At 45.2% G+C, this 14,251-nt stretch overlaps 1 protein-coding gene across 1 annotated transcript in view; it reads left to right on the top strand.

The window, feature by feature from the left end:
* Positions 1-14,251, top strand: part of NSF (N-ethylmaleimide sensitive factor, vesicle fusing ATPase) — a 145,736-nt gene that overhangs the window by 20,051 nt on the left and 111,434 nt on the right. The window contains exons 2-5 of the mRNA XM_056127353.1: positions 1,993-2,078; positions 4,300-4,399; positions 7,766-7,805; positions 12,258-12,424. Of these exons, the coding sequence (XP_055983328.1) occupies positions 1,993-2,078; positions 4,300-4,399; positions 7,766-7,805; positions 12,258-12,424 (393 nt within the window). The remainder of the gene's footprint in view (positions 1-1,992; positions 2,079-4,299; positions 4,400-7,765; positions 7,806-12,257; positions 12,425-14,251) is intronic.

Raw genomic sequence — 14,251 nt, 5'->3', positions numbered from 1 at the left:
CTTTCGGTAGTATTGCCATTTTGACAATGTTAAGTCTCCCGACCCATGAGCAGGGGATATCTTTCCATTTCCTCATGTCCTCTTTTATTTCCTGAAGTAGCGTTTTGTAGTTTTCTTTGTATAGGTCCTTTACTTCCTTAGTTAAGCTGATTCCTAGGTACTTGATTTTCTGGGGCACAATTGTGAACGAGATTGTTTTTTTCATGTCGCTTTCTTCTCTCTCACTGTTTGCGTATAGGAAAGCCATGGACTTTTGGGTATTGATTTTATAGCCTGCAACTTTACTATACAAGTCTATTGTTTCTAGGAGTTTTTTGGTGGCAGTGAATATGTCTTTTTGAATGAATGTTTTTCTGTCTGGGGATAGATGCCCAAAAGTGGAATTGCTGGGTCAAATGATGGCTCAATTTTATTTTTCTTTTTGGGTCACACCCAGTGATGCACAGGGGTTACTCCTGGCTCATGCATTCAGGAATTACTCCTGGCGGTGCTTGGGGGACCATATGGGATGCTGGGAATCGAACCCGGGTTGGCTGCGTGCAAGGCAAACTCCCTACCTGCTGTACAATTGCTCCAGCCCCTAGGCGCTCTCTTTTTTGATGCAATGCAGAGAAATATAGTGCTTGATTTGCTTCCTCTAATACCCCAGAAGCACATTAAAGGGAACTAAAGGGAATGTCTGTGGTTTGATCAGCCTGTGTTACAGAGCTGTCCCAGCTACTCTGTTCTGATCGCTTTTGTCTGCAGTTAACAATAAAAGAATATTCATGGATCACTGTACTGTCTCTTTGTAGCCCCCTGTGACATCTTGTTTTTGCTTTGTTTTGAACTATCCAGCGGCTTCTCCCTGCTGGTGCCCGGGGCTCTCTGCCGATGCTGCTCCTGGGACCCCCTGCTCGACTTTTAAAAATTTTTCCTCTTAGGAAACTAGGGTTCGACACTTATTAGCTCTGATACAATTTAGCTAAGCACTAACTAGAATAAAGTAATTTTAATCACTCCTGGAAAAGTTCTGGAAGTGTATCTTGTTGCCAGTGGTTTTTAGAGGCCTGCCTGCTTATTAGTTTCTTTCTTTCTTCTCTTTTCTTCCGCTCTTCTCCAGGGCCATCTGGGTGGGCCACATCTGGCAGTGACTTTTAAAAGTTGATTAGATTATTTTTCTTGGTGGGGGCTGTGGGGGCACACTCAGTTCTGTTCAAGGGTACCACCAGATGGTGCTCTGGAGACCGTATGGGGTGGTGGGAATTGAACCTGGGATCAGCCACATGCGTGGCCAGTTCCCTGGCCCTGTACTATCTCTCCAGCCCTAATTGCTGTCTTTTTCAGACTATCTATTGTAATTTTGTTGAGGTATTTGGAAGGTGACTGTTCTTTGTGGATATGAGATATAGTCCATAGTCAGATCTCTTATAAAAAAAAGAACAATTCTTTCATGATACGTTTTCTCAGTCTCACTGAATTTAATTTCACTAAGTTTCTGAGTCAAGGTTTTTTTTCAGTTGGAAATGAGAAAGTCAAATAAACTTGAGATCTAAAGAGACTTTCTTGGTTTATGGGTGGTATCAGGGACAAGCACACATTATGTCTTTGTATCTTTTTGTATCTTGGTCACTTTTCCTTTCTCCATGAGGCACACATTGTGTCTTTGTATCTTTGTGTCTTGGTCACTTTCCCTTTCTCTGGTTGACTTACTCTCCTTTAGGCGCATTAGGGCAGATTCCTGTGCCTTGAGAGGCAGTGAGTGCCTTTCTCCGCTGACATGTGGAGACATGGCTGGGCGGGAGAGGAGGCCGTGAGGCCACCACACTCTGTGGTTGCCAGGCCCACACATGTTCCCTTGGAGTGACAGGGACAGTGTCCAGAGGAATGGGGACCGGGGGTCGCAGATGATGGGTGTTGATGGCCAGCAACATGGACAAGAGTCCAGGAAAGTATAGAGTGTTTCTCCAGGTAACAGCAGTGATGCCTAATCCTGTGCATTGATTTTCCTAGAGCATGCAAGCTGCTCGGTGCCCTACAGATGAGCTGTCACTGACCAACTGTGCGGTTGTGAATGAAAAGGATTTCCAGTCCGGCCAGTGAGTATCTCACTTTCTTTAACATGCTGAGTAGTATTTTAGAAATACATACTTATATATGTGTATATATATATATATATGTATATATATAAATTTTTTAAGAAGCCCAAGTTTTTCTCTCTTGAGCACACATATTCTCTCTCTCTCTCTCTCTCTCTCTCTCTCTCTCTCTCACATACACACACACACATACACACACACTCCTCAAAACTTGCAAATAAAACCTGCTTTTTCACTTTAAAAAATGTAGACTCATTATGGCAATTTGGTCCTCATTTGTTTGAGTCAGTTCCCATCACTGTGGCCAGAGTGTCTGAAGAATCTGTTTCCAGTCCAGTGCCATCCGGGCTCCCGAGGCCACAGAGGGGAGCCGCTGACAAGGGGAGTGAGGACACATAACCTTACCCTTAGGCCCTCGCTTGGAACCATAGCACAGACCTCGCTGATCCCTGGCCTCTGAGGCCTGCTGGGGAGGACTCTTTCTCCCTAACCGCCCCCCAAAAATCAGTGAGAATTAGTTTATGAAATTCTTTTATGTATGCTAGGTTTTAGTGTATTCATGATGGGATTACTTAGTATATAGTCATTAATATCAAAATATTATCACCTTCTAAAAAATTGTTTAAAAACATAGTGCTGGGGCTGGAGTGCTAGCACAGCGGGTAGGATGTTTGCCTTGCACGCAGCCGACCCAGGTTCAATTCCCAGCACCCCGTATGGTCCCCTGAGTACTACCAGGAGTAATTCCTGAGTGCAGAGCCAGGAGTGACCCCTGAGCATTGCTAGGTGTGACCCAAAAAGAAAAAAAAAAACAAAACCAAATAAAAACAGTGCTGTGGAGGCCAGAGTGATAGTACAGCGGGTAGGGCATTTGCCTTACACACAGCTAACCCGGGTTCGATCCCTGGCATCCCGTATGGTCCCCCAACTATCGCCAGGAGTAGCCCCTGAGCTTTGCTGGGTGAGACCCCCCACCCCCAAAATTAAAAAGCAAAAAAACAAACATTGTGCTGAATGACAGAGCTGTCTCTCACATAGTCATTGGTGATTTCCTGGTGTAGGAGATGATCTTAGATGATTGTATTTTGGGTCAGCGATAGTACAGGGTAAGAAGCTTGCCTTGCATGTGGCCAACCCTGGTTCTACCCCCAGCATCACAATTGGTCCTCTGAACACAGAACCAGGAGTAAACCCTGAGCATTGCAGAGAATGCGCCCCTAAAAAGATGACTCTGTTTGAATTGTTTATGGGTTAAGTTCTGAGCAGTGTAAATAAACCTCTAATGCATTGAAATAGTAAATAATAGCTATGTAAAAGCTAATGTATCTTGTGAAATTTAATATTTTTACCATCTTTTAAAATTTGCAGATTGTTACTGTTTCAGCAGGTTGTGAGAATCTGAAAGAAATTGAATGCATATTCTTAAAAATTCAGTTTTGGGGTGGAGTGATAGTACAGCAGTAGGGCATTTGCCTTGCACATGGCTGACCTGGGTTCGATTCCCAGTATCCCATGTGGTCCCCCGAGCACTGACAGGAGTAATTCCTGAGTGCAAAGCCAGGAGTAACCCCTGTGCATCACTGGGTGTGACCCAAAAAGCAAAAAAAAACAAAAAACAAAACGCCCAAAAACCTTCATTTTTGTTTATTTGTTTTAATCCTGGCCTGCTCTCTGGGGCTTACCGCCCCCCCTTGATTCTGTTTAGGTGTGAAGTGATTTTCAGGAGAGGAAGTTGATCCCGATTTTTATTTAATACCAAAGAATTGCAATCACTGTTTTTCTTCTTGATTTTTGGGCCACACCCAATAACACTCAGAGGTTACTCCAGGGTCTGCACTCAGGAATTGCTCCCAGCAGTGGTCAGGAGACCCTGTGGGGTGCTTAGGGGTCGAACCTGGGTTGGCAGGGTGCAAGGCAAGCACCCTCATCCTGTCCTTTCTCTCTGGCCCCTCAATCACTCAGTGTTTTCGTCTACTTAGGATGAAAGTCATGAAGTCGGTGTTTCACACCCTCCCCTGCTTGGTCCTAATTCTGCTTCATGATGCCTCTTTTGTCTGTGATATGTTGGGACAAATTGAATTGGGAATGAAATGTGTGATCCATTCTCTTGGACTCTGATTTTACCCCTGGCTTCCTCTGGGTGTCATCCAGTTATTGCATTTAAATGAACTCCCTGTCCCTCCCCCTGGCATGCAGTGCTGACTCTGCCTCTGTCTTTCAGGCACGTAATTGTGAGGACCTCGCCCAACCACAGGTACACGTTCACCCTAAGGACCCACCCATCCGTGGTTCCAGGGAGCATCGCCTTCAGCTTACCCCAGGTAACTCCCATTGGGGGAGTCTTTGCTCTTGAGAGTTGTGGGAGAATGGATTCACCAAAGGCGAGCTTCCCCTACATCTGTGTTGGTTTGCAGTGGAGGAAAACATCTAGCCACTCAGAAGTTTACCAACTCACTCTTCATTGCCAGATCTTACTTTCCTCTAACTGCCTGGCTTGATTTTTCTTTTTGTTAAATTAAAAAAAAAATTCTGCAGTGGCAACAGTTGGCCATCAGGTTGCCTGAGTGTTAGTTCTCAGGGTAGAGCAGAAGAGATGACAGAAATGTCGCTTATTTGTACAATTGTCATATGATACTAATAATGTTATTTTTATTTATTTCTGAGTCTTTGGGTCACACCCAGTTGTGCTCAGGATTTATTCCTGTCTCTGCACTAAGGGATTACTCCTTACGGGCTCAGGAAACCATTTTGGGTATTGGGGATCGAACCCAGATGAGCCATAGGCAAGCAAGCACCCTCCCCTGCTATACTCTCTGGCCCCTTAAAAGATTATTACTATTAGGGGACTGGAGCAATAGCACCGTGGGTAGAGCTTCTGCCTTGCATAAGGCCAACCAGGGTTTGATTCCCAGCATCCCGTATGGTTCCCTGAGCACTGCCAGGAGTAATTCTGAGTGCATGAGCCAGGAATAACCCCTGTGCATCACTAAGTGTGACCCAAAAAGCCAAAAAAAAAAAAAAGATTATTATTATATTTTTGTGGTGCACACCCAGTGGTGCTCAGAGCTTAGTCCTGCCTCTGTGCTCAAGGCTCATTCCTGGCAGTGCTCAGGGAACCACATGGGGTGCTAGGGATTGAACCCAGGTAAACTACATGCAAGGCAAGTGCCCTACCTGCTGTACTATTGCTCTGTCCCCTAATCATAATGATTTTAAAGGGCAACGATGTAGGGATAAAGTAGCATTTCTCAGCTGGCACCATAGGGCCCTCCTGCATGCCTCCAGGGTTTTCCAAGGAGACCGCAGATGAAACTGTAAATGGGAGACCGTGGCATAAGACCAGGGAGAACCAGGAGGACAGTAGGACGGTGGGGGTGCATGATGGGCCACAGGCTGTGACACACTGCCTGCAGTCATGGAGGGTCTGATGACAGCTGGAACTGTTGGGGGTTCTGCTAGCCCTGCCCAGGCCCGTGCTTTGGAGGCCAGGAGCACTGCTAGCACTACTCCCTCTTTCCCTCCCATGTCGTTGGACTCCAGCCGCTGATCCCACGGCCCTGGCACCCAGAATGCAGCCCTGCTTTCTTCTGGTTTACTAATAAGCATTGATTTACTCCCCTAGGCTTCAGAGAAATCGATTCAGCTTTCATTAGGGAACTACAAAACATCTCTCGGAGCTTTCAACAGTTTCTCTCCCTTTGCTCTTCCTTTTTCTCCACTAGAAGGCTCCTGCATCCTCCATGAAATTATCAAATGATCAGATTATTAAACTACTCTCTACATTTGGTTCTCTAGATGGAGCTTGGGGTACTCCCGAGTTCCTAGCTTTTATAGGGCTCCCATTGGTATTTTCATGGTCAGAAGTTTTCGACTGTTTTTTCCCTGATCTCCTTCACTTTTTAGTTCGTTTGTTTTTTTTAAGGGACAAGTTATTTATTTATTTATTTATTTATTTGCTTTTTGGGTCACACCCAGCAATGCTCAGGATTTACTCCTAGCTCTGCACTCAGAAATTACTCCTGGCGCTGCTTGGGGAACCATATGGGATGCTAGGGATTGAGTCCGGGTCAGCCGAGTGCAAGGCAAACACCCTACCTGCTGTGCTATATCGCGCGGCCTCTCCTCCACTTTTTAACAACAGCAACAACGATACAAGTCCCCAACATCTACTATAGCCAAGTGCAATTCTGTATAGTCTTTGCGTACATTAGCCTCTTTGATTCTCGAAACAAACCCATAGGAGAGATACTACTGTTACCCAGCCTGTAGGCTGTCTTTAGGATTGAAGTACGGAACAGCGTCTGGCTGCTTTATGATCCGCAGTTTCAGTATAAACTAAGGAGACCGCTGGCTTGAAGGGTGACAAGAATGGGATGGGATGCACCGAAGAGGAGGGAGGAGGCACAGGGCAGAGAAGGGGGAAGGGGGAGCTGGGGAGAGGCTCGAAGACAGCCCGGGATGTTGCGCAGTTTGGAACACGGTGTCTTCTTCTCTACCCACCAGGAAATTCATGATGTGCAGAGGAGTAGCCAATCTTGATTCCCAGCCCAAAATTGTTTTCCTCGCTGTTCTTTGGAGAACTGTCAATAGTTACTAATTTGGGACCTTATGGCAAGCCAGTCCCCGGTCCCTGCCAAGACACAATCTGGCCTGCCTCTGCATTCTTGCCGTCGTTACCAGCCGGGGCCGGGGGAGAAGCTCAGATCTGGTTGCAAAGGCCCCCAAATCATGGGCTGCTGTGCAGAGTAGGCGTGACCACCCGCAAGTTGATTTGAATCCCTGCTTGGTTGCTGGGGATAGGTTATCTGTCAAGTTTTGATGAGCTGAATATTTTCTTTTTAAACAAAGAGTGTAATTAACCATAGTAGGGCTAGAATGCTGGGTTAGTCCCTAAAACAGCAGAGCCCTTCAGGAACATTATATTGCATAAAGAAGCAACACACCCAGCAGGGCGAGCTTTACCTTAGAAAGACATGCCTGGTAAGTTTGGGATACAAACTATAGCATGTGTGTTCATTTGTGTTCATTTCCCCAGGCAGCTGTGACGCAGCGTCACAGGCTGGGCAACTTAGAGGGATAGAAATGTGTCCTTTCCTAGTTTCTGGGCTACAGATCTGGAAGCCAGGTGTTCGCAGGTGCTCTGTTCTCTCTGAGAGTGTCAGGAAAGAATCTGTTACTTGCTTAGCTACTGGCGTTGCCAGCATGCCTGCCATTCTGTGGCTGTTATGTGCCGCACCTCAGTCTCCGTCCCAGTCACCCACCTTTCTGTTACAAGGGCGCTTGTGGTCAACCTGGGTTCTATCTGCAGCAGCCCATGTGGTCCACAGAGTTCATCAGGAGAGATCCCTTAGTGCAGAGCCAGGATAAGTCCTGAGCAACACTGGGTGTGGCCCAAAAACCCAAGGGAAAAAACAAAACGATGCCAGTCATAATGGCCAAAGGTCATCCCACCTCAGTGTGACCCACCGTCCCTTGCTGCTGGAAAGGCCCTATTTCCACACACCGTCCTAGTCACGGATGCTGGGGCTGAAGACGTTGAAATGGCTTTTGGTGGAACATAGTCTGGAAATTAGCTCTTGCTGTGCACTGGACTTTGACTTCATTTCTGCAGTTCCCAGGAATTCCTCTTTTTCCAATTTTGATTGATTTATTTTTACATACTTTTTTCTCCCTCTTTTATTTTACAGCGAAAATGGGCTGGACTTTCCATTGGACAAGAAATAGACGGTAGGTGTATATTTATTATATCTATTTGAGGTAAATTTTCATCCTCATTTTTTCATAATATGGAAAACTATACGATTGTGTGTTCCTAATTGTAAGACTATTGGACATTCTTACTGTTCATATGAGTATGAACATATGATTTATGTTAGATCTCTGAGAATGGACATAAATAGTCATAATACTTAACTCCCTCTCTTTTTATCTCTTCACTATTCTTCCTGAAATTAAAAGTGAATGAGGGAAGAATGTGCACATATTCATAAGTTACAGAGTATTGAAAGGTCATTATATGATGTTACTGGTAGGAGATTTGTGCAAAAGTGCTAAGATAGAACGGGAGTGGATGCTTTGGTTAGAGACTGGAAATTCACTTGAGAAATCTTCTCTGGGCAGTAGAGTTTTTAATTTTGATTAATTTTATTTTGACTTTTGATTTCTAGGTAACACATGACAGTGCACAGGGCTTAATCCTCTCTGTGCTCAGTAATCACTCCTGGCTAATTCAGGAGACTGTGGGGTGCAAAGGATTGAACTTGGGTTAGATTCATGCAGGTCAAATGGCCTGGGCAATAGAGTTTTTAAAAACATGATTAGTGGGTAAGAGAAAGAAATAACATGGCAGAGACAAGAAAGAGAGGTGTTTTAGATGAGAAATAATGTAAATAAGAGACATTGAGAGGGGTGTAAGCCAGTCATAGGAGGTGCTCAGGAAGCATGTTTGCCTGATTAAATGGACCTGTGTGTTAGGGCTGGAACGATATCACAGTGGGTAGGGCGTTTGCCTTGCACGTGGCTGACGCGGGTTCGATTCCCAGCATCCCATATGGTCCCCCGAGCACGGCCAGGAGTAATTCCTGAGTGCAGAGCCAGGAGTAACCCCTGTACATTGCTGGGTATGACTCAAAAAGCAAAAAATAAAAAATAAATAAAAATAAAAAATAAGAGGACCTGTGTGTTTGGAACCAGAGAGATGATAGCACAGTGGGTAGGATGCTTGCCATGCATGCAGCTGATCCAGGTTTGATCCCCAGCACTGAAGGGAGTAATTCTTGAATGCAGAGCCAGGAATAAGCCATAAGCACCATCGAGTGTGGTCCAATACCAAAACAAAGCATTAAAGGACCTGTCTGGACTGGAGAGACAGTTTGGGTGTTAATTTAAGGTGCTTGCCTTATATGTGGCTCACCCCTGACTTCTTCTGAGCACAGGGCCAGGAATAATCCCCGTGCATTGCCGGATGTGACCTAAGCTCTCCCTCTGCACACACCAAAAAAAAAAAAAAAAAAAGAGTCTGCTTGAATGCTTTCATTAAGAGACGGGCTTGCTGCACTTTTGCTCCTTGAGGGAATTTGTGCAGAAACACCGGGGTGTGTGTCCTGGGAAAGACTATGGCGCTAGCCGTGGTGCTGACTGTGATGCTGTCCATGGTGCTAGATGAGCTCCTGAAATTAACATCTTGGTCCGTTCTACTTAGGAACTTTGATCTTAAACTCAAATATACTTGAAAAACAAAAGTCAGTAATACTGATGTTTTCACATAATCACTCAAATTTTTTGGAATACAAATGCTTCACACTGGGGTCAGAGCAGTAGGACAGCAAGGAAGGTGCTTGCCTTGCACATGGCAGACCCAGGTTAGATCTCCAGCATATGTATGCCCCCCCAGAACCCACCAGGAGTGACCCCTGAGCACAGAGCCAGGAATATACCCAGAGCATTACTGGCTGTGGTCCACAAATTCCCCCTCCCCCACAAAAAAGAATTGCACACATATACAGTTACTCCTAGGCTCGCATATATGTCTGTTTATACTCACATACATGCATTTTAATGTTATGGCATTGTTTGGGAGTCTTTGTTAGATGAAGTGGCATTTTCTTTTTTTTTTTTCGTTTTTCACCACACCCAATGGTGTTCAGGGGCTACTGCTTACAGTGCATGCATCTCAGCCATTTAACCAACGCCCTGTTCCTCAACATTATGGTTTTTTTTTCCTTTCTTTTTTTGGGTCACACCTGGCAATGCACAAGGGGTTACTCCTGACTCTGCTGTATCACTGTATCACTGTCCTCCCGTTGTTCATTGATTTGCTCGAGCAGGCCCACTACACTCAGGAATTAACCCTGGCGGTGCTTCGGGAACCATAAGGGTTGCTGGGAATTGAACCCAGATTGGCCGCGTGCAAGGCGAATACCCTACCTACTATGCTTTCGCTCCAGCCCCAACATTAGGTTTTAATGTCATCTTGATTAAACATAGATCAAGTTTCTAAGACTTTTTTGATTTTGTGCTGTTGGGGAATCAAACCAGGTCTTATGGAAGCAAGGCATATGCTTTGCCACTGAACCACATCCCCAACTCATGGGCCAGAATTTTGTTTCAATTGCCCTAGTGTTCCATATTGTGAACATGTCACCTCTTCTCCTCACTCCCCTGCAGACTGTGTTTTTCCAGCGTTTTGCTCTTGACAGATAACGCAAAGACGAACCTTGCTGTGGTGCTCTTTTTAGGAAGACGTTCTGTCTTTCTGGGGCAAAAACTGGAAGTAGAATTGCTGAATTCACTTTTTCAATTTTATTTTAATATTTCAACTTAGAAATACTTTAACTCTGTCTAGAAACAGGTTTGCTCTCTTGTTACAGCCTGCACATTATTAGCCTTACTTTCTAGCAATTTTAAGAAAGCACAAGTCATTGCTAACCTGGCGGGGGTGATACCGTGATCCCAAAGGTGCTTTTCCTAGGTTGCAACTGATCCTTGCACCCGGAACATGCTGATCCCTGTCATTTTCCCAGTGTGGGAAAGTACTCAGCCATGTGGTCATAGCAGTGGGAACTGCATTGGTGCTTGCCATTGAAAAGAAAAAGAACAAAACTTTGTGTGTGTGTGTGTGGGGGGGTGTTAAAAGATAGTGTTTATCTTGCACACGTCCAACCCCGGTACATTCTCTGGCTCCTCATATGGTTCCCCAAGCCTGCCTGGAGTGGTCCCTGATTGCAGAGCCAGGACTAAACCCTGAGCACAGCTGGGTGTGGGTGCCCTCTCCGCGCCCCCCCCCCCCCCAAAAAGAACAAATGCCTACAGTAAGCAGAAGAGCATTCTGAAACTTCCCACTGAAAATTGAGATCTGAATTTATTCTTTGATCTTCATTGCCTTTTCCATTTCTTATTTTTGATTTTCTCTGTTGTTTTGCTTTTGAAAAATATTTTGGGGGCTGGAGCGATAACACAGCAGGTAGGGCATTTGCCTTGCACACGGCCAACCCGAGTTCAATTCCCAGCATCCCATATGGTCCCCCAATACCGCCAGGAGTAATTCCTGAGTACAGAACCAGGAATAACCCCTGTGCATCACTGGGTGTGACCCAAAAAACAAAATAAAGAAAAATATTTTGTTTAATTTTTGTTTGGGGGCCACACCTGGTGATACTCAGGGGTTACTGCTGGCTCTGCACTGAGGAATTACTCCAAGGGTGCTCAGGGGACCATGTAGGATGGCAGGGATTAGACCTGGGTTGGTTGTGTGCAAGGCAAGATTCCTGCCCATTGGATTATTGCTGCTGCAATACTTGTATAAAAATATGTGTGCCTCTCCTTCATGACAGCAAACCCAAATATTGAAAATAAGGTTAGACAAGCAATTTCAAGGAATTTACAATTTTATATTTATATATATGTATATATCAGTCAAGTGGCTAAATATTAAGAAAATAAGTTTAGTGCACACTTTAGAGTATGGAAGTCACCACGAAGGTTAATCTGGTCCAGTCTTTTGTTTCATAAAATGACAAATCACAGCCCAGTGTTAGATTTACCTCTTTGTTTATATTTCTGGTATCCAACTTTGTTAACTCAAAAGAGTCCTCTCACCTTTCAACTTCTCTCCTTCTTGCGTCAAGCAAGATTCTTGTCTGGAAATTGCATGTTATACCAATTGTTTGGGAATCTCCTCCACCTCACCCTGTTGTCATTTTGTGTTCTCTTCAATGAGAAGGAAGACCCCGAGGGAGGGCTGTGAGATGCCTGTAGTCAGGTGAGGAATGAAGGAGGGCATGTGCTGTTAAGTCCATCTGAGTATTCATATGGGCAGGAGACTCTCCAGTGGTTATTTCTAAAAGAGTCTGTGCCCAGGTCACCTTCTTGAGAAGCCCTTTGGTCAAGTTCTGTTTGGATTTATTTACTTGAAACTTCTTTGAAATGGGGCTGGAGCAATAGTCTGGTACTTGCCTTGTGCACAGCTGACCTGAGTTTGATCCCCAGGACCCCCTAAGGTCCCCTGAGCCCCTCCAGGGCTGATCCCTGAGTGCAGAACAGTAATAAGCCCTTAGCATCTCTGGCTGTGCCCTCCCTCCAGATTTTTTTCTTTGAAATATAATAGGTATTTGGTATCTCTGAGTTGTTGGTTTTTGTTGCATTTTGTTTTGTTTTTTAATTTTGCCTTTCCCCTTCTAGTGTCCTTATATACATTCGACAAGGCTAAACAGTGCATTGGCACAATGACCATCGAAATTGACTTCCTGCAGAAAAAAAACATCGACTCCAACCCTTACGACACAGATAAGATGGCAGCAGAGTTTATTCAGCAGTTCAACAACCAGGCCTTCTCTGTGGGACAGCAGGTAACCTTGGCGTTCTCTTTCATCCTGTCCCACCATTGTCCGTCATTAATTCTGCTTCCTAAACACTCGTGAACGCGCTATAGATAGAGCAACACTTACGTCCATGATGGGCGACGGAAAGCAGGGGCGATGTGCTTGCTCAGCCTCCCGGAATCTGCACAGAAAGATTCTGACATATGTGTTGGCTCCTCTACCGTGTGTAATAAGATAGCTTTTCCTTTTGTCAGTTGGGGAACACGGTACGTATGTATTCCAGATTTCTTGTTGTGCGATGATGTTTTGTCTCTGGATATCTTTCTCTTTTACTAATTTATGGCTATAAAAAAGTATTTCTTAGCTTTATTTATAAGGGGCTGGAGAGATAGTGCAGTGGGTAGCAAGCATGTTTGCCTTGTTTGTGGCTGACCCAGGTTTGATCCATGGCACCACATATGGACCCTGAGCCTGAGTGATCCCTGTGTGCAGAACCAGGAGTTAGCTCTGAGCACAGCCAGATGTGGCCCCAAACCAAAAATCCCACCACTACCACCTCAACAAAAATCCCTTTAGTTATGAGCCTCTGAAATTTAAAGGAATTGTGTATAACTTTTAAGGTTTTTTTATGGAAGGCCCAGCGCCCAGATTTTCTCTCCTTTAAAATGCTGCTCATGTGACCCTTTGGATTTTCTTTTGATTTCAGCAAATACATATTACTAAAGTCTATGAAGAAATTCTGTCCGTTTGTTGTTTTTATGGTGCCAGATAAAAACACCTGTGACCTGTCCATCCTCGAGAGATTCTCTCCTTTTAAAATTTCCTTTAAAATGAAAAAAATTTAAGCACAGTAGTTGACAAAACGTTTAATGGTAGGATTTCATGCATAATAAAACTTTACTTTTTGAAGGGGGTGTGGAGGCATATTTTGGCTATACCCAGCGGTACTCAGGGCTTATTCCTGGCTCTACGCTCAGGAATCACTCCTGGTGGGGCTCGGAGTTCCATATGGGAAGCTGGGGATCAAATCCAGGTCGGCCGCGTGCAGTCCCTTACCCACTGTACTATATCTTTCTGGCTCTAATACTTCCCTTTTATCTTTCTTTTTTTTTCTTTTTTTTTTTTGGGTCCCACCCGGCTCTGCATTCAGAAATTGCTACTGGGAGTGCTTAGGGAACCATATGGGATGCCGGAGATCGAACCCCGGTTGGTTGCGTGCAGGCAAATACCCTATCTGCTGTACTATCTCTCCGACCCCAATACTTTGATTTAAAAATGTGAATTCATACATTGCTCTCATCACAATGCTCCCCAGACCCACTGTTCCCTGTCTCTCCTGTCGTTCTCCTCAGTCCCCCTGCCTCTTTCCTCCTTCCGTTGCTCCCTAGCAGAGGTTCACCAAGGGTGTCCCTGGGCCTGTGCGCCCCTTGGAGCCCTTTCAGAGGGTTTGTGGAGTCAGAGGACTTTCCCATGAATACTGAGGTGTCCTTTGTCTTTCCTGTCTCTGCCAAAGCTCACGACTGTGCTTTGCGGACTCTCCCATGTGGGCCCAGCTTGGACCCATTGAGCCCGCCACTGGAGACTTGAGCCTGCGGCAGCGCAACACCTTCTTGAGGCTTCCTTAGAGAAGACACACTTTTCTGCTAAGTGAGAAATGTTTGATTGATACTGATACATAGAGGTTATTTGTCATTTTTTTTTCTTTTTGGTTCACACCCAGCGATGCTCAGGGTTACTCCTGACTCTGCACTCAGGGATTATTCCTGGCGGTGCTTAGGGGACCATATGGGATGCTGGGGACCGAGCCTGGGGCAGCCGCGTGCAAGGCAAACACCTTCCCCACCGTCCTATCAC

Source organism: Sorex fumeus, unplaced genomic scaffold (genome assembly GCF_029834395.1).
Source record: "Sorex fumeus unplaced genomic scaffold, SorFum_2.1 ptg000063l, whole genome shotgun sequence".
NCBI classification, from domain to species: domain Eukaryota; kingdom Metazoa; phylum Chordata; class Mammalia; order Eulipotyphla; family Soricidae; genus Sorex; species Sorex fumeus.
Note: the sequence above shows the minus strand (reverse complement) of the source record. Positions and strands in the feature narration are given on the sequence as shown.